This window comes from Phocoena sinus, chromosome 15 (genome assembly GCF_008692025.1).
Source record: "Phocoena sinus isolate mPhoSin1 chromosome 15, mPhoSin1.pri, whole genome shotgun sequence".
Taxonomy (NCBI): Eukaryota; Metazoa; Chordata; class Mammalia; order Artiodactyla; family Phocoenidae; genus Phocoena; species Phocoena sinus.
Window position 1 is genome coordinate 82535631 of NC_045777.1, and position 19615 is coordinate 82555245.

A 19615-nucleotide genomic window follows, 5' to 3' on the forward strand; every position below is an offset into this window, starting at 1 on the left:
CTTTAATGCCCACTAGTAACTGACCCAGTCGGCTGACTAGTGGTGGCCAGTGTGACCCCAAGGGGTTTCAGCCTGCTACTCCACACTTGCAATCTCCCCAGAACAAAACGGGCTTCTGCTAAAGATCCCAGGTGACAACCACCCTAGTATCAGGTAGGCCCCGTGTTGGCAGCCTGGTGTCCAGGGACGTCTGAAACAATTAACATCTAAAAATAAGCAAACCTGGAGTCAAGACAGTGAGGTGGTTTCCTGGTGTGACTATAGTCAGTCTGTTTCTATAATCGGCTTTAACTACTAGGTGCTGACGTTCAATCCAAATTTTGATGTTAAATCAAGGAATTCTAAAAACTCCTAACCTTTAATGGATAAAACATAAAAGCAGAACTTATTCTTAAGTTTCTGCAAGAATGGAGTCTGGGTTGTATTGATGTGTTTCCCGAGAGGGCTGAGAAGGCTCAATACTGGGGAGGACACTTGGGCTCAAGCGGCCCCCCATTGGGCCCAGGTCAATACCGGCCTTGTGCCCGGCACTGTACTGGGGGTCCCGCGGATGACACTGCAGGTGACTGAGACCTCACCCTGCAGTGTGTGCAGAAACCAGGGGATTCAACGTCACCTGTGACTAGAGCTGACCGGCTCCGTGACTGTGTGCATGGTCCCTGCAGGTGAGAGATCAGAATCTAACAGGAGTCTAGCAGGTAAGCTCTCTGGGCAGACCCCTCAGCAGTCTGCAGGAATCTTTGTCCAATGTGAGGTCCCACAGCAAACAATGGACTTGAGTCCTAAGACCTGGACTCTAGGTTCAGTTTTGCTGCTTAGAAGTCCTTTGACTCCAAGTATGTCCAGGCCTCCATTTTTCAGCTTGAAGTAGAACTGTGGACTATACTTCAAAAGGTGAGGGGAAATGAGAGGTAAGGCATGAAGAAATGCCTCATGCCCAGCACAGATCAGTAAGTTGCTGAATTTTCATCTAAACTTAAAGGCTACCGGGTGGTCTTTGGTCAAAGCTAATTCTTTCAGTCTCACCTTGGCTAAGTATTTTCTTGATTTGCTCTCATTCTGATGCCGGCATGCATGCAGGTAACAGGTAATGGCAGACACTCCAAGATGCAGCTGCCGCTCCTTCACAAAGATGTTTTCCAGGTAATCGCCCCACATGGCCCAAGCTTTCACCAGCACATCATGCATCTGCACAGCTGCAGAAAAGGCTTTGTTTGCTTCCTCAGACCTGTGAAGACACAAAATCAAAACAAATTTTTTTAGGTGAACATCATTTAGCATGAAATCAGCCATTTTAAAGTGAATAGTTCCATGGCATTTGGTACCTTTAAAATGTTGTGCAACTGCCACCTCTGTGTAGGCCACAAACATTTTCATCACCCCAGAAAACCCCGACCCATGAAGCAGTCACTCTCCACGCCCCCAACCTCCAGCCCTGGTGACCACTGACCTGCTTTCTGTCTCTATGGATTTATCTACTCTGCACATTTTTTATTAATGGAATCACACATTGTGATTTTTTTGTCTGGATTCTTTCAATCGGCATTGTGTTTCTGAGGTTCATCCACGCTATAGTACATGTTAACACTTCATTCCTCTTTATGCTGAATAATATTCCAATGTCTGTACACACCACATCTTGTTTATCCATTCACTTGAGTTGTTTCGATATTCTGACTATATAGTAAACAGTATAGTATACTGTTTACTATAGTAAACTGTTTACTATAGTATAGTAACAGCATAGTATACGATAGTAAACAGTGCTGCTGTGAACCTTCACGAACAACTACCCGCTTGAGTTCCTGTTTTCAACACTTTTGGGTAAATACCTAGGAGTGGAATTGCTGGGCCATATACTTTTTTGTTTAGTTTTTTGAGGACCTGCCATACTGTTTTCCAGTTGACTGACCCCTGCTCTAAAGCAAGAATCATCTCCATAAAAGCAATCAACTCTGGGGGCTTCCCTCGTGGCACAGTGGTTAGGAATCCGCCTGCCCATGCAGGGGACACGGGTTCGAGCCCTGGTCTAGGAGGATCCCACATGCCTGTGCACCTAGAGCCTGTGCTGCGCAATAAGAGGCCATCACAATGAGAAGCCCACGCACCACGATGAAGAGTAGCCCCTGCTTTTCGCAAATAGAGAAAAACCCACACACAGCAACAAAGACCCAATGCAGACCAAAATAAATGAAATAAAATAAATTTATTAAAAAAAAAAGGAATCAACTCTGTTCCAAAATGGCATGCTGAGAAACTGGGGCAACGAATCCATGTAATCAGCAGTTCTCTGTTCAAGCAATTCATGTTTAAAAAGTTTTCTAGGGGCTTCCCTGGTGGTGCAGTGGTTAAGAATCCGCCTGCCAATGCAGGGGACACGGGTTCGAGCCCTAGTCTGGGAAGATCCCACATGCCGCGGAGCAACTAAGCCTGTGCGCCACAACTACCGAACCTGTGTTCTACAGCCCGCGAGCCACAACTACTTAGCACGTGTGCCACAGCTACTGAAGTCTGTGCACCTAGAGCCCGTGCTCCACAACAAGAGAAGCGACCGCAATGAGAAGCCCGCGCACCGCAACGAAGAGTAGCCCCCCCTCTCCGCAACTACAGAAAGTCCACGTGCAGCAATAAAGACCCAATGGAACCAAAAATAAATAAATAAAGTAAATAAACTTATTAAAAAAAAAAAAAAAAAGTTTTCTAAGTACTGCACTCAAGCTGGCCCGTCAATTTGCTGCAAGTTATTACCTTCCTAGAGGTGCAATATTTGAAATATCATCCCTGACAACTGTCACTAAGTCATATCAATTTCTAGCTTGATCTTCACATTGGCTTCAAATTATAAATAACTATTTAAATAATCTGATGAGTCTTTCTCTTACCCTCCACCTATATAACATACATACTTGTTGATCTGAGCCAAGAACATTCCCTTCAGTGCATAAAATTCAGCCGTCATCTCTTTCGTGAAGTATTTTAAGTTTGTAGATTCAATAACTTCAAGGCCCTGTTTATTAAAAACAGAAAAAAAGTTCTTGAATTTTCTAGACAATAATATAAAAACCTCATTAAAATACTGATCTATGTAGCAACTCCGAAAGGTCATTGACAAATATACTTTAAATTGGCAACAGGCTTGCCCACCATGAATATTTGCTGACTAACAAGTAGTATTTAAACTCAATCACTAAATGCAAATTCAGTTCTAGACACCATAATGGTAGTATTTTCTCCAAAGCTTTACCATATCTAGTCAGTTTCATTGTTTTTATTAATATTCCTCTGAACATAGCCCAAATCTACCATATACCCTCATAGTTCTGCAGTTTTTAATTTTCTTTCCGTAACTACATTAACCAAGTAGAATAGAGACCATCACATATAATTCATTCAAATACTCAAGCGGCTTCCTGTCCCTTTCTTGTTTTGGCAGGACTGTTCCCCAAGACCAGAGCTGTGTTTGTAAAGTTCTAGCCTCTTTCCCTGTTGTCGGGACCAGGCGTTTCCACATGGACCCTTCATTCCTCCCCAGACCTCCTGGGCGTGGGCGGGCAGGCACGGGGTCCGGCTGGCACTCTACCTGCATACACTCGTTCTTCCCCATGACGCCTGCCAGTTGCAGGTAGCATTTGACTTGCTGCCGAATCTTCTGGAAGCAATCCACGATAGGGACGGTTGGTATAGTATGAATACGACTTAATATATCCAGAGCTACGTTGACCAGTCCCTGTTTTCGGGCAATTTTTCCATACTGGATGATTGCTGAAGCCGATGCGTGAACCCCAAGCATAGCATTGTTTGAACTTGGATCATGCTGAGAACTATTCTCATAGGCAGTTACAATAGCTAGAGAGCAAAGAATTGAGTTTTCAGTCCATGTCAAACATTTTTCAAAGTGTTCCACAATAAGGCTTAAATAAAAAATGAAAAACAAACACACATGGCTTATGCAATGGGAAGCTCTGTGATAAACCCTCATTACTTTTCCTCGTATTCTGTATCAAAAGGAAGATCTAAGAAGCACTAACTCTTGAGTTGGGTGTTACCGTCTTGGCTGACTAAACCATGAAGGTCGCTCTGAACAAACAGATGCCTGGCAGGTTGAGGGGAAGAGCAGAGGGGACCAGGGAAGGCGAAAGAGGCTACACGCTGCCACCTGAGCGCAGCTCTTCCTCAGGGGGCTTCAAAACACAGAGGGCCACAACCCAGGCTGTGATCCCACTGGCCTGCGCCCCTGGTGCAACAGTGTCCAGCAGCACGTCTGTTTTAGCTGGAAAAAGGGAACAGGTAGGGGGAAATTCTTCCCATCTTTCACCACCTTCATCTTTACCCTGTCATAACAACCACCATCTACCATGCCAAAAAAGAGAAAATCCGGTAAAAGAAAACAAAAACAACAAAACATAACCAAGACATGAAACCAGAACAGTGGGGTGTCTGGAAAATTACATGATGAATGCATGCCGGACCAGGTAGGTTTACCCTGGTAATGATGCTGCCGCCACATGAAGACGCTGCTCCAGTGGGACAAATCGTCAGACACGATGGGCAGCCGGTTCCTCCAGGTCTTCACCACTGTCTTCATGTCATGCAGGCTGTTGTTCCTTCCCAGGTTGGTGGGCTGTAAGCCTGCGTTAATTTGAGCGGCTTCCTGAAGTTCAATGATTTGCTGGGCTGCCTAAAAGGGACCAGCGTAAGAGATTCCACAGTGAGCAGTAAGATTGAAGGAGGATAACAAACCAGAGTCAGTCAGGAATCCTCATTGTGAAGAGCTCACGATTCAATTACCAAAGGAAGCGCTGCGCCTCAGATGCCACGTTTAACTTACTCCATACCTCAAACGCTACTCTCGTGGTCCCTGTCCCCATCCCCCATTTTAACACCTTTGCTCTGTGGCTGCTGTGACACTGGGGCCTGGAGAACACCGACTCCCCCCGCCCCCCCATAACTATCCTTTTCCTGTTCCCTTTGCCACCAGCTAAGTGTGGCTCTTTGTCTACCGACGCCTAAGACCAGAACAGCCTGGTCCCCCTGCCCTCAAGCTTTACTTCCATGAACATTTGAAGCCCGGAGCCACGTCAAGCATCTCAGAAGACGGTTCTAATGATCTCTTTGGGCTGATACATGCATTTTCATCACATCCCTATAAATCTGTCCAGGTCACTACCCTTTAAACCCCAGATGTGTTGCTGGCTCCAAATTTATGGTGCCCTCTCCTTACGGGGAGGCCTTGGCCACAATTCCGAGCCTATTCAAACTCTACCTGTCAAGCTTCACCTTCTGCTCTCCCACAGGGATTTTTCCCTTCTCTAAATCCTTGTATTTATTTTCTGTCCTACCACATGGCACTGAATCATAGACTCCCTCTTAAAATTTTGCTTCTTATGGCTATGTCACCTCCCTCCAGCCTAATTCTCTTTGGAGGCAGAAAGTTTTAAATTGTTTGAATCCCCAAACACAGCACCAAGTTCAGTACTCAGTATCCTTCTGTTTCATCTTAATTTTAAAAATTTAGGAATTTATGCTTTCCATCTATACTTCATTACATTTAAGTTTAATTCATTACATTCCGGTTTCTGAAACCTTTATCTCATCCTTCCACCAAAAGCTTACCGAAAATAGAACAATGGGATATTTGTTTTATAACAGCTTTACTGAGGTATAATTGAAACATCATCGAAATCACCTTTTAAAGTGTACAGTTCAGTAGTTTTTAGGACAAATCTTCCTCAACTTACCATGGGGTTATGTTCCAATAAACTCATCCTAAGTGGAAAATACCTGAAGTTGAGAATGCATTTAACACACCCAACCTACCAGACATCCTAGCTTAGCCCAGCCAACTTGAATGTGCTTTCAAACATTCACACTCTCTAACCCAAAGTCTATTTAATACTAAAGTGTTGACTTTCTCTTATAATTTAGTAACAACTGTACTGAGAGTGAAAAACAGAACGGTTGTATGGGTTCAGAATAGCTGTAAGCATGTGCTGTTGACCCTCGTGACTGCATGGCCGACCAGGAGCTGAAGCTTGGTGCCACTACCCAGCACCACGTGAGTATCATACCACATACGCTGGCCTGGTCAAAATTCAGTGTTCAACGTATGGTTTCTACTGAATACAGATTGTATATATATGTTTTTTCACACCATCATAAAGTCAAAAAATTGTTTCACGCCATCATAAAGTCAAAAAATTGTAACTCAGCGACCATGTATATTTGTCGTAGAGCTATATGACCATCAACCCTATCTAGTTACAGAAAGAAGCCCCCAGGTAGCCTCTCTCCACTCTTCCTCCCCTAGAAGGTGACAACCACTAATCTACTGTTTATCTCTATGGACTTGTCTATTCTAGACATTTCATATAAATGGAATCATACAACACGTGGCCTTCTGTCTTGCTTCCTCACCTAGCATACTTTCAAGGCTTGCCCACGCTGTAACACACGCTGGTGCTTCATTCCTTTCTACTGCTGAGTGATACTCCACTGCATGAGTACCACTTTAATTTACTCATTCATCAGCTGATGGCCATTTGGAGTATTTCCACATTTTGACTATTATGACTATTAACACTATAGACATTTGTGTGCGGGTTTTTGTGGACATAAGTTTTAAGTTCTCTTGGATTTACACCTATGAGTGGAATTGTTGAGCCTATGGTAATTCCATGTTTAATATTTTGAGAAACTGTCAGACTGTTTCCAAAGAGCAAGCACTATTTTACCATCCTACAAGCAACATATGAGGATTCCATTTTTCTCCACATCCTCACCGATACTTGCTATTACCTTTTTCATTCTAGCTATGCTAATGTGTATAAAGTGGTATCTCACGGTGGTTATGATTTGCGTTTGCCTAATGACTAATGATGTTGAGCATTTTTTTCATGTGCTTACAGGTCAGATAAAACTTTTTCAAATATTCCTGAACTGGGCTTCCCTGGCGGTGCAGTGGTTGGGAGTCCGCCTGCCGATGCAGGGGACGCAGGTTCGTGCCCCGGTCCGGGAAGATTCCACATGCCGTGGAGCAGCTGGGCCCGTGAGCCATGGCCACTGAGCCTGCGCGTCCGCAGCCTGTGCTCCGCAACGGGGGAGGCCACGATAGTGAGAGGTCCACGTACCGCAAAAAAAAAAAAAAAAAAAAAAAAAAAAAAATTCCTGAACTACTTCTATAAAGTCTGTAGTCTTTGTAGAATGTAACCACTAGAGTCTCTGCTCAGTTAGCTTACTGGTCAGCAAATGATTAGACAGAGATTTCCGTAAAGACCTGAAATGATAAGGCTCTGTGTGCCTTTTGCAGCATGCCCTCATCCCTCAGTCAGGCAATCTTCAATTCTGCCTCAGCCTTTACTTCCCACTTATACAGAGCCCCAAGGTCAGCCAGAGGTGAAAGCTTAGAATCTTCTCAAGTCTCTCCTGAGCATGTGTGCACAGGATGTATGTGTATGTGGTCTTCTAGATTCCCAGGAATACGTTAAAGCTTTTCACAATATATAAAGACATCTCATTCTCTAATCTTCTCTTTCCTGGGACTGGTGTTGCTACCTCAGGCAGCTGTGATATTAAACAACTGCCAGGGACTATTTTTGACAAACGCTCTCACATATGACTTTCTCCACTGAGCGAGCTCTGAGTCAGGTCAAATAGAGACAAACCCTGTGAATAGGGTTTTTCTAGGAGCTGTAGTGCTGGTTAAACAGTGCCAGCATTCTGGGGCTGGGTTCTTTTTTGGGGGGGGTCTCTAAATCTGTACTGTCTTCCACTGGTGGCTGCTAGGCTGGTTTTCACAGCTACTATGGTTGGAAGCCGTTGGCTTTCAAGGCAGAGCTGGGGAGAGGGGTAATGGGAACAGGACAGTTAAATGCCACAAACCTTGCTATTCTTACTGAAATACAGCTTTTTTCTTAAATGCTCCCTGGATTACTGCAAATCTTTAAGTTTCAGAGTCGTGAAAGGTTGGTTTTAACAATTTCCCCCGTTGTGCCCATTGCTGCTATGAAGAAGTAAAACTTCAGAGGCCCTTATGCTGCTCTTCTGGACAACATGACAGCAGAGTCACTCCCTCTGCAACAGCGCTCAGACTCTGTTTCTTCCTGACTAGTGGCTGATCCAGGAGCCCAGTACTGATGTTTTCAGTAGGCCAAAGGGGTAGACGCACCATCTAAAATCCCTATCATAAGTCTGGGGTCCTGGAGTCAGTTAGACAGGAATGTTGCTGTGCAAAAGCACCAAAACTTTTCCCCTCAGTGATTTTTTTGAGGGGTGGTAGTTGAGGAGGAGGGGGGACAGACACAAGCTGTAGTTCGAAATACATTATTTTATAACTTATTAAAACATGATAAATATTTCAAAAAATTAGGCATTGTTTTAACGTTTATACGTTTCGAAAAAAGGTACTTACATTTAATTTTTTAAAAATAAACACTTCTCTGAGCTCATCCTTTCTACCTCCTCAAACTCCTCAGACCCTAAAATTAATAGTTACTGAATGATCAAACTGAATCGTTTCCATAAAATCATTCTTATGTCTTTGTTTTCTATAAGATTTCTCAGCTATGCTGGTTGATAGTGCTACTTGGGGGAGGAAGTCATCTCTCTAAATGCAGTCAGCTTTATAACCAAACTAATCAACAAATAACTGAGTATCAACCGTGACCACAGCAGTGGAAGAGAAACTGCCTTTAATTTCACTTCCAAAATTCCTGAATCAAGATTGTCTGAAATACTGCATTTTATATTCTGTACTTTGAATATATAACCACACAATAATTTCTATTTATTCACAACTGTGTTATTCATAGTAATACTTAGTCATTCATCCATAATAATACTCAGTCATTCTCAATATTTCTTGCATTGGCAACTTTTTCCTATGTTCATGCAATAACTTTTTTCCTAACAGCTACGACATGCAACCCATCTTTGCACTTTTAGAGGATGTGGAAGAAAAAGTCCACTTTAAATAAAGGCTTTAGAATATCTTAATAACCTAGATTAGAGATGTTATATACCTGCAAAATAACACTACCTTAGTGCACACCTTGAGAAAAAGCCAAAAATAATAGATACAAAAAGGAAAAATATCAAAACAAAGCGATTAATTGCTTCAATGAACTTGTGGTTCACTATGACAATGACAAAATAATCTAAGTATATTAATAAATAACTATATCATTTAAAAAATCTATAAAAAACTACACTATAAAAATCAACATAGTAGTTTAAGTCTCAAAACTACTCTTTCAAGAGGAAAAAAGTATGACCATTCTGCCTATAGTTTTACTCATTCAATAACACTGGGAGCTGCTCCATGCCAGGTGCCAGATAAAAGAAGCCAAGAGCTGACCCAGCCCTTCGTGTGTGTGTGTGTGTGTGTGTGTGTGTGTGTGTGTGTGTGTGTGTGTGTGTGTGTACGCGCACTGGGGCTGGGAGGATGGGAAGAAGCATGTTCCATGGAGAAGGGCAGTGTGCACAAGGCGCCGTGGGGAGAGACCCTTTAGATCTGAGCCACTGAATGGTGGCTAGCGTGGCTGAACAAATTGTCAGAAATGGTGAAGACGATATACAAAGGAAGAAGCCAAGGCACAGCCTATTTCACCGCAGTCTTAAGAGTCTCAAGAGGAGGAGAGACCTTTTCAGACTGAACAGTGGCATCACACTGATGGTGGTACAGTGGGCATTAAAGAATATTCCTAAAGCAAAAATGAAAATCATCAAGATCACTCCTGTGGGACGGCTTCTGTCACTTAAATCCCTTGGAAGCACCAAAAATGAGACGCAACATTTTAGTCCTCTCCATTTTGACTCTGGCCTTCCTTTCACCGAGGATGAGTTTAAATGGGAAACGACAAGTGGAAGGAGTTTCCTCTCCCGTCCAGCTCAGCTTATGGACCTAAGCCTGGACAGGAGGAGCTCTGCTATGAGGGACCCACCTGGAGAAGAGGTGTGTGCACGTGGGACACCACATGGGGCAGCCGCCGCCACTCGCGGATGGCCAAGCTGCTGGCCATTTCCACCAGGCGCTCGATGAAGCTGAGCTGCTGCTCCTCAGGGTGGCAGATAGCCAGGTATCCACGGTACATGTTGACCTTCCACGCCATCTCCTTTGGACAACTTACTTCTACCTGGTTATGGAAGAATATCACATAGGAAACAATGGGTATACTTCCTCTCAGTGGAAAGAGTCAGAAAGTAAAGTCAATTTTTTGGTAGCCAGTTTGCAAAGCAATAAACAGAAATTAAGCTATAAATAGATACTCATTTTCTTTAGAGACGTCATCATGCTTTAGATTTTTTCTGGACACTCTTCTTTGCCGAATACCAATGAGTGGCCAATCTCTCTATCTATGGAGGTGCCACAGACTCCTTGCTTTAAGGTCACTAGTAGTTCCAGAAAGGGGAAACTGATCAACACCATTATGACGGACCAGATGAATAACGTACAAAGTCAGCCAGTGAATTTTCAAAGGATTAAATATGTGCTCATCTCCTCTCTGAGAAATATCAGTATAATTTTGAATTGTTTCCAATTCACACTGTTATCCTGGGAAACTAATCTAACTTGTTCCACATTATATAAGGAAGCTGAAGGCAGCGATTCAGGCTTATAAGAATATGAGTGAACATTCATAAATTTTACTGTCATTTAAAAGCTGCACTTTATTATCTACTATAAACTTTCCCCCAGATTTCTCATATCTTGGTTATCAGTTCTGATGAAGTAGACAGAGCCCAGAGCCATCACGTTTCCTCCCACTGGCCCTAAGCCCAGGTAGAGGATCCAGGTGTGCCCAGGAAAGCACCTGTGTTTGCCCACCACTTTCTAAAGAAGGCATTAGAACTCATTGCATTTTATCAGCCTTTTACAGAGCATTTTTAAAAATGTAAATTAAAAAATTAAACTCTTTTCAAAAATAATCTCTTTGTGTATAAAAAAATGAAAGAATATAGAGATATTCTTAAAAGAATTTTATAGGACTTGCTGTAACAAGATCAATGAGACATTCATTGTGAAGCACCTTTGGGAAGTAACAATAGAAATTACACACGTCTTAGTCCCATGCTGCTCTCTGTACAAATGATGTAAGAGCAGTGATGGTAATAATAATGCGCTGACATAACACCTGGCCTTGTTTTCTGACATCTGACTTTTTCACAGCAGAGTCACATCGATGGCCCCTCTTAGTTCTCAGTAATCCGGTGATAAAGAAATTCAGGGAGACAACCTTGTAAACACATCTGCTTCCTACATGATCCTCTAAAATTACACCTAAAATCTTACATTTTCTGGACTTAAACACTATTTAAGACAGACTTTTGTCAATCACACCTGCCCTCTGTAACGTTAAGAACAAAGGCCTGTCTTCTAATTTCTCCTCCACTGAAAAAAATTACCCCATTTATTAAATCAAACCAAGAAATGAACTACTACAAGCAGCCCCATAATCGCAAGACCCAGGAGGAAAAAGAAAGGTAATTTGATATTTTTTCTTTTAAATACTGGTAAATGAGTAAATAAGTTAGTACTATCAAGACCATTTGGAATTAATTTACTGCAGATTACCCAGAGTGCTTATTAATATACTTTGAGCTTTTTCTAACCAGTAAGTGCTTTAAAATTTTGGGAAAGTAATCAAAAATTTGTGAAAGAAGAAGTTCATTTGTCAGACCTATGGACGGTATGATACTGCACATATCCTGCTAAGTGAAACCTTGGAAAGGAGAAAAAGAAACCATTAGAGTGAGCTATAAATACTTATTTATAATATAAATATTTTTACACTGAGATAAAATAAAGGAGAATGTTTATCAGAATAAAGAACAATCAACTGTAAATGCAACCTGTCAGCAAAATATTTATTTCTGTTTACCTACATAAGTGATTGGTTATTTCTCAGAGTAACACCAGCTCCCTATATCAGGTGAGCCATTTCCCAGGTCCCATCCTGAGAGCCCAGACCCTGGGCTCTGTAGCCACTCTGGAGTTAACAGCTTGTGACTACTTCAGTTCTTCGATCTTTTGCATTTTGTTTAAAAGCAGCAGAAGTAACAAAATAAGCATGGTATCCACAATACAAGTTAAAATTTTAGGTTAATCCTTTCAAACAAAGTGGCCTATAATCTCAATGTGCTTTTGAATCTCCATACTAAGGAAGGAGAATCATTGGTGTGACTGTAAATAAACCCTTACTAGGTAAAGGGGGAAGGTGAGAACAGGACAATAGTGTAAACCCCTAAACCCCATAACACTGACACCACATAGAAAAGGTCAAAAACCGAGGAGCAGCAGCAAAGAAAAGGGGCCAAGGGAGAAAATCACAGAAGGGTACAGATGCAGGAAAAAATAAAGAGCAACAAGAATAGCTGCTTTCACAGACCACTCAAGGCTTTGATGATGGTGATGATGGTGGTGACAGTGATGATGATGATGATGATGACGATGACGACGACGACGACGACGACGACGTGGGGTTCAGACAACACAGCTGCACTGTCTGACACCATAACTTCTGATGCCCTGACACAGGCTTCCCAGTGTGAGAAAGGAAACTGTACCTCTGTGCCTGCTCTCCCGTCATGCACCGAACTCCTCTGGACGGAGTTTAATTTTTGAAAATGCAGCGCTCAACCACATTGACGGCTCACGTTCACTTACACTGCACAATTACCACTTCCGTAACGCAAGACATGCTTTGAACGTGCTACCGTTTTCATGTAACAAACTTACTAACAGCAGCTACTGTGCCAGGCCCTGGGCTTGTACAATTCACCTTTGCTGTACTCACTGCTGCAGAGCTTCTGCCAAACCAAGTCCACCTGTACAATTGCCTCTGTTTTTCCAAATTTCTCCAGACATTACTGTTTTCTCAGAGAATCCAAGGTCTCCACCTGATACTTTTTGTAAGTAACTCAATAATGAACTAATACTTAAGTTATAATTTAACTCAAACTCAGGAAAGATGTTCGTGATAACCCAAAATAACTCTTGCTTTCCAAGCGCTCTCTTTCATCTGTCAAAATGCCCAGCTTGCTGTGAGTGAAGGGAAATCTCCAGAGACTCACAGCTTTGGCAACAGGGCCCCACTCAGCTGTGGAGACTGTGACCTGAGCATGGACGAGTCACGGGGTGGGCAGGGAGGGGTGGGGTCTCACCTGCACCAGCGCCTCCTTCATGGCGGTCCAGTTGGACACCCGCCAAGCACACTCCAGGACCAGGTAAGGGTTAATGTGACCTTTGGACTGGCCGTACTCCGTCAAGGCTTCCCACTGGTTCAGCTCCTTGGAGCACCTAGAGACCAGGGATCCAGGGCCAAAGCTCAGTGACCACACCCACAGATGGGATTTTAAGTCACTTCCATTCCACCGAAAGGAAAAAGTGTTTCCCCCAAACAGAGAAGGGTGGGCTTCTGCGGGATGCTGAGGTGCCCCAGGGCAGTAAACTATGCGTGCCCCTGGAGCAGCAAGAACCGCAGCCCCTGCAGCACAGAGCTCAGAGCTCCGGAGCCTGTGGAGAGCAGGAGTCATTCACTGTTTCTCCAACACACTCTCAATTACTCAAGACTTTAAAAGCTATTTATAGGTTTTTGTTTGTTCTTTTCTTCACGGGGCCATAAAGAAAGCAGCAAAGTTCCCTCTTAAAAACACTCATTATGAGAAAATTTCAGAGATTCTCACTGGTTTCCTTAACTGATTCTTGAACACGTCACTGTTCAGCTTACCGAATCCAGTGGTCCTCCCAAAGCTGGTATTCCGGGAAAATAGCAGGGGAGGCATTACTCCTCTCATGTTCTTTCTTGGCTTTATCCATTGCCTTTTCATATGATTCTTGTGCCTAAAAAAGTTAAACTGCTTTCAAACTGCGGTTTAACTAGAAACTTTTACATGGCCATTGCTCAATTATTTAGGGCAAGTTGCATCACAGACCCAGGGGTGTCTCGCTGCTCTTCTCTAAGGTCACCCAACACCCAGAATTCTCCATTCAGAGAATAGAAGAGAGTGGAGGAGAAGGTGCACAATTCCCCACATACAACGGAAGGAGCGGGAGGGAGACTGCCCAGACCCTGGGTTCATTTTTCCATCCGTCAGATATGAGAGCAGGGGCCACAGCCCGTGCCTCTGCCTCTGGAGTTTCTGTGGCTCAGTGTCCTACACGCGGCTGCGACCATACCTGCGACAGTGACCCACACTACAGTGAAAGGACAGGCACGAGGATTAAAATCTCACACTGATCACAATCTACCTACTACTTCCAACAGGATCAATGACTGTAGATAAGAAGCATCCACATTAGCAACTAGCAGTAATGAGTCAGGACTGAGCTTTAAAAGTGTTCACGTCACATACGTATGTTTCTCTGAAATTGAGACTTTAATCTAAGAGTCTTTATGTGGATAAATAAATGCTTCAAAGAAAACAGTAAATATCTTATTTAGACACGAACTGACTGGAGGACATACTGAAGAACCACTATAAACGCCTTTCACCACCCATGCGACCTGGACGTCCCGCCCGACGGCACTACCTGCTCGAAGAACCCGTGCTGCTCATAGGCGATGGCCGTCGCTGTCTCCGAGTACTTGCAACGCTTCTGCCACAAGCCCGCCCACATGTCTTCCTCTTGTAACAGAGAGTAAAGCTCAGCGAGGGAATCCAGAATCTCCTGAAACACAGGTCCCAGTTTCTGAGTGCTCATGACAACTGCCTTCCCCCTGCCCCAACAAAGCAACTTCACGGTACCTAATTTAAAATCACTGGGGAGATGTTTGCTGGGACCACGAAGTCACCAGCAAGGAAGACGTGACCAGCAAAGCAAGGCGGGGCCTCACCTGCTGAGGCGGAGTGATGCTCTCCTGCTCATAAAACTCGGTCGTTTGCTTGGGCTTAATCTGCAGGCTCAGCCCTTTCTCAAAGGCCTGGTGCTCGAGCATCAAGGTGGAGCGGAACCAGAGGTTGTGGGTCTTCCCCAGGTACTTGAGCACGCAGGGCCGGATGGGGATGGGAGGGACACACTGGGACATGGCCTCCACAAAGCAGTTGAGAGCGCTGGGCTGGCAGTCCCGCTGCACCTGGTGGCTGCCGCTGCACAGGAATGGGCTGATCTCGCCCGCCAGAGCCTGAAACCCAAGAGCAGGTTGACCTGGGTCTCGTGCAAAAATCAGCCCGTCTTTACTCTCTCACTCAGCATCTGGGATATTTTTGATAATTCACTCTTGGAGAATACTAGTTTCCTCAGCCTTTGAAACTTAATCAAATACCTATCAAAAGCTAAAACTATATTTTTCAAAAGAGGACTGAAAAAATAGACTCACATGCTGCTGTCTGTCAGACAGGATTTTCCACAATCTGGGGAAAAGCTGGACCCATGTCTTTTCGGCCAGCGTGGTGGAGATGTGGCACAGCTGGACGAAAGCGCTGAGCAGGGCTCCAGTCTGCAGAGAGGAAAGACCGGTGTAGCGGGCAAGGGCTGGTGCTGAAACCCCTGCCATGCGGCTGCCCCACACGTCCCCGGTCAGGAAACGTTACTGCCCCACCTTACCACACGCTCCTCCACTTCCAAACTTTCAAAGACCTGAACAAACGTCATGTCACAGTGAAACACAGATTCTGAGCACCACAGATCCCCGGTGTGCTTAGCAGCTGAGCCAGGACCTGGGTAAGGGGCTCACCAGTGACACACCTACATTTTTAACTTCCAAGGGCATTTCGTATTCCTGATTCCACCAGGCCCGAGAAGTACGAACACAATGCTGATGCTTAAAGTGCAAACGAGAGGCACACAGGCGCCATCAAAGCAGAGGCTACTGAAGACATGAAGAGGAAACAGGAGAAGCATACACATACGAGCTAAGCTATTTGCCAACAGGTGTAATTCCGAAGAACAAATCAAGAACCATGAAAGTTCAGAGTCTCTGCAACTGACAGCAGGCAAGAGTGGGAGAGGTGCCTGGAACGCACAGGGCTGAACCGGAACACCCCACAAATGGGGTCGGAGTTGGAAACCAGGGGCCCAGAGGGTATATCAAATCCACAGATGCGTTTGATTTTGTCCACAGCTCCGTGGTTTTTGAAGTATGAATTTCTTATAAACAGCCACGTTTCTGGCTGCTTGAAGCCCAGCTCCCCATGTGGCATCAAGAAGCCGGCACTGAGGGGCTCAGGCACACACTTGCCGTCCCTCCATGGGCCCTGCTGCCCAAGACGGAGACACACACGTCACAATCACGTTGTCCTTTTTACCCAACAACAGGTCAAGGGAATTCACTCTCATACCCACATCTCTATTAAAAATGCAAAACCCAAGGATACAAATATTCCAAGGAAAATGGAAGAAAACATTTAAGTGGAAAATACTCCTACTTGCTACTCAGGCTGCCCAGTGAGGAAGGCCATGATGAAACGAGCCTGGCTGACCTCATGTGGCTGCTCCCCTCACCCCGGTCAGGGCGCCAGGTGCCTCCTTGCTCCAAGTCAGCGTGGCAGAGGCCAAAGTACTCAATGGCCACGAGTATCCACAGACCTGGCTATAGAAACGATCACCTCGAGCAGTGAATGGGGGAGTCCATGGGTTCATGGACTGTTCAAAATGTTCAGGGGCAGGGGGAGAACCACAACTATCCCCCCAAATTTGCACACACCTTCACTTCCCGGAGCGTATCAAGAAATTTGTCGTGTCTGTTGGTTAACATATGCAGCTGGTTTCCAATGTCCTTTTCCGAAAGTTCTTTGGTTTTGGGCGTGCTGGTCTGATCTCCAGGAGCTAGTTCAATATCTATCTCCACATCCTAAAAAACAGAAACAAACATGTAAAACCAAAAGGTCAACTGAAGAAAATCAACAATCACAACTCCTGTAAACTTCTTGTTACACTTTTGGTAAATAAAATTTTAGTTTCTTGGAAGTTTATGATTAAATAATCTTGAATTCTAAAATAAAAAACAAGCAGATTAAACTAGAACAGACCTAGCTCTCTTTCTTACATGACACTACAAAAATGTCACCATTTTGCTTTCGTATGTGGATTATGGAAAGCAAAGTTAAAAAGAAATTACAACTTTAGGGATTTCCCTGGTGGCGCAGTGGTTAAGAATCCATCTGCCAATTCAGGGGACATGGGTTCGACCCCTGGTCCGGGAAGATCCCACATGCCGCGGAGCAACTAAGCCCGTGCGCCACAACTACTGAAGCCCACACACCTAGAGCCTGTGCTCCACAGCAAGAGAAGCCACCGCAGTGAGAAGCCTGCAACCCGCAACAAAGAGTAGCCCCCACTCGCTGCAGCTAGAGAAAGCCCGCGCGCAGCAACGAAGACCCAATGCAGCCAAAAATAAATAAATAAAATGCAACATAGCTGCCTGGCTGTCTTGCTCATTCAGATTAATAATACTGTCAGGCCAATGCACAGAACCTTGCTGGCATGGTGTTTTACACAACACATCCCCCAAAAAGAATGAACCTTATTTCCCTCTGAATTTTCTGAGAAGTCACAGTCAAAAGTCCAATCATCGGACTAGGCTCTAAGTCACGCTAGTGGCCATTTGGTGCGCGCCCTGAAAATGCAGAAGAATCACTTCAAAGCTGGCAACTTATTTCACACGGGAGGACAACAGAAAGAGAAAACGGTTCTATCACCAAATGACCTAGTGCTTAGCAACTAAGTGAAGAAAATTTTTATTTGTAAATAAAATAAGTGGATGCCTCACATACAGAAGAGGGTACCAACTACCCCTTTTAAAGCAAAGAGGGTACCCTCCTCCTTCAACACTGACTGGCTGTCTTCTAACACCCAACACTGCAGGCAGACTGAGCTTCCAGGGGCCAACACCCTAAAGGAAACAGCTTACAGACCAACACCCTGCGTGGTGTCAGCCACTCCACACGGGGTACTGACAGTCAGCAGGACCAAGGCTCTGCCCTGCCGGTCGGGTCTGGGCTCCACAGCCGCCCCTGCCAGGACTGGGTAGAGACACAGGAGGTTCACAGTAGGTGGACCGCGGAGCCAGCTAGAGCCACAGTTCCTTCATGACAGCGTCACTTCCTGGAGCAGTGCTTTGTAATACAACACGGGCTACTCCTGACTTGGGGAGAACAATTACCAAAGAGTAAAATACCCTTTGCTCAGCAGCACAGCCCATGACAAAGTGATCTCTCTCAAAATTTAATGATGAGACAAGGTGCTTATCAATTCTGCCTTTAAAAACATCTAACTGAATGGAAATAACCAAGTGTCCATCAACAGATGCATGGATATTATTCAGTCATAAAAATGAATGAAACCTTGCCATTTGCGACAACATGGATAGGCCTTGAGGGCATTATGCTAACTGAAATCAATCATATGATTTCAATTTTATGTGTAGAATCTAAATACACACACACAAGCTCCTAAATACAGAGAACAGACTGGAGGTTGCCAAAGGCAGAGGATGGCAGGCAGGTGGAATGGGTCACGGAGTCAAAAGGTACAAACTTCCAGTTATAAGATAAAGAAGTCCTAGGGATGTAACGTACAGCATGGGGACTGCAGTTAACAATGCTGTACTGCGTATTTGAAAGTTGCCCAGAGAGTAGGTCTTAAAAGTTCTCCTCACAAGGAAACACTTCTGTAACTATGTGTGACGATGGATGTTGACCAGACTTACTGTGATGATCGTTTCGCAGTATATACAAATGCCAAATCATTACACTGTACACCTGAGACTAACAGGATGTATGTCAATTATACCTCCACATTAAAAATAGGAAAATATAAGTATTGAACACAGTACCACGTTCAGAGCTTTCAGGCAGAGACAGGTTTTAACACATTGCTCTTGCCCTAAAAATATTCTAAGGCTGATACAAAATTCTCCAACAGGGATGGGAGCCCCGCGGTGGAACGGTGGCACTGTGCGCTGGGCGTTACCTCCTCCTTGGACTCGCTGTTCTCCCGCTCCCGGGGCTCCTGCTTGACGTGTGTGACCATGGCGAAGGCTGCGCGGTCGTGGCTATCGGCCAGGTTGATGACGTTGGTGATGGACGGGAGCATGGCGCCCTGGCAGCTGGTCCCGATGGGCGTGCTCTTCTCACATACAGCCAAGAGGAGCTGGAGGGGGTTTGCGGGAGAGAAGACAAACCTGGGATGCACGCCTGGTGCTCTGGCGTGTGGACCCCATTAACCCCGAGTTGCCTCGACCAGCACATGCTGATGACCCTAGTCCCCAGTTCGCTCTACACCCTCCAGCTTCGAAAGGAGTCTGGCCCTCTCTCCCAGCGTCCCCACTCAGGTACCCCTGACTCTGTGTCTAGGCGTAAACTGGGCATCTCTCTCCCTACCAGACAGGACTCCTCCCCTTTCCTCTCAGAGGCGTCACCCAGGCAGGAGTGCAGCTGCTGTTGCTCCATCCGCCCATTTTCCCGTCTCTCTCGTCTCCCACCCACCTCACCGGGTCCTGCCGGTATCACCTCCTGAACAGCCAGGCAGCCGTCACCTCCTGCCCAGACACAGCTTCCTAACTCATCTCGACTTACTCTTCTCAAACTCATCTTATTCCACAAGCTGACCTCGGCACCCCCTCCCGACACCGCCAGGGGCTCCGCACAGTCCGCAGGGGATGGTGTGAGCTCCCTAGCG

At 45.0% G+C, this 19615-nt stretch overlaps 1 protein-coding gene across 15 annotated transcripts in view; it reads right to left on the reverse strand.

Moving 5' to 3' along the window:
• The window catches only part of TRRAP (transformation/transcription domain associated protein), a 111667-nt gene that overhangs the window by 23806 nt on the left and 68246 nt on the right, over positions 1-19615 (reverse strand). For 11 of the 15 annotated variants that reach the window (XR_004345764.1, XM_032605102.1, XM_032605104.1 and 8 more), the window contains exons 50-61: positions 18908-19087; positions 16641-16787; positions 15315-15434; positions 14832-15119; positions 14528-14665; positions 13725-13837; positions 13159-13294; positions 9939-10130; positions 4450-4678; positions 3581-3846; positions 2907-3007; positions 1027-1228 (exon numbers count right to left, since the gene is read on the reverse strand). Coding sequence is in view for 14 of the 15 variants with exons in the window: in XM_032605102.1 (XP_032460993.1) it covers positions 1027-1228; positions 2907-3007; positions 3581-3846; positions 4450-4678; positions 9939-10130; positions 13159-13294; positions 13725-13837; positions 14528-14665; positions 14832-15119; positions 15315-15434; positions 16641-16787; positions 18908-19087 (2112 nt within the window). In the remaining variant the exon portion in view is untranslated. The remainder of the gene's footprint in view (positions 1-1026; positions 1229-2906; positions 3008-3580; positions 3847-4449; positions 4679-9938; positions 10131-13158; positions 13295-13724; positions 13838-14527; positions 14666-14831; positions 15120-15314; positions 15435-16640; positions 16788-18907; positions 19088-19615) is intronic. The other 4 variants (XM_032605107.1, XM_032605112.1, XM_032605109.1 and 1 more) reach the window with 1 other exon arrangement.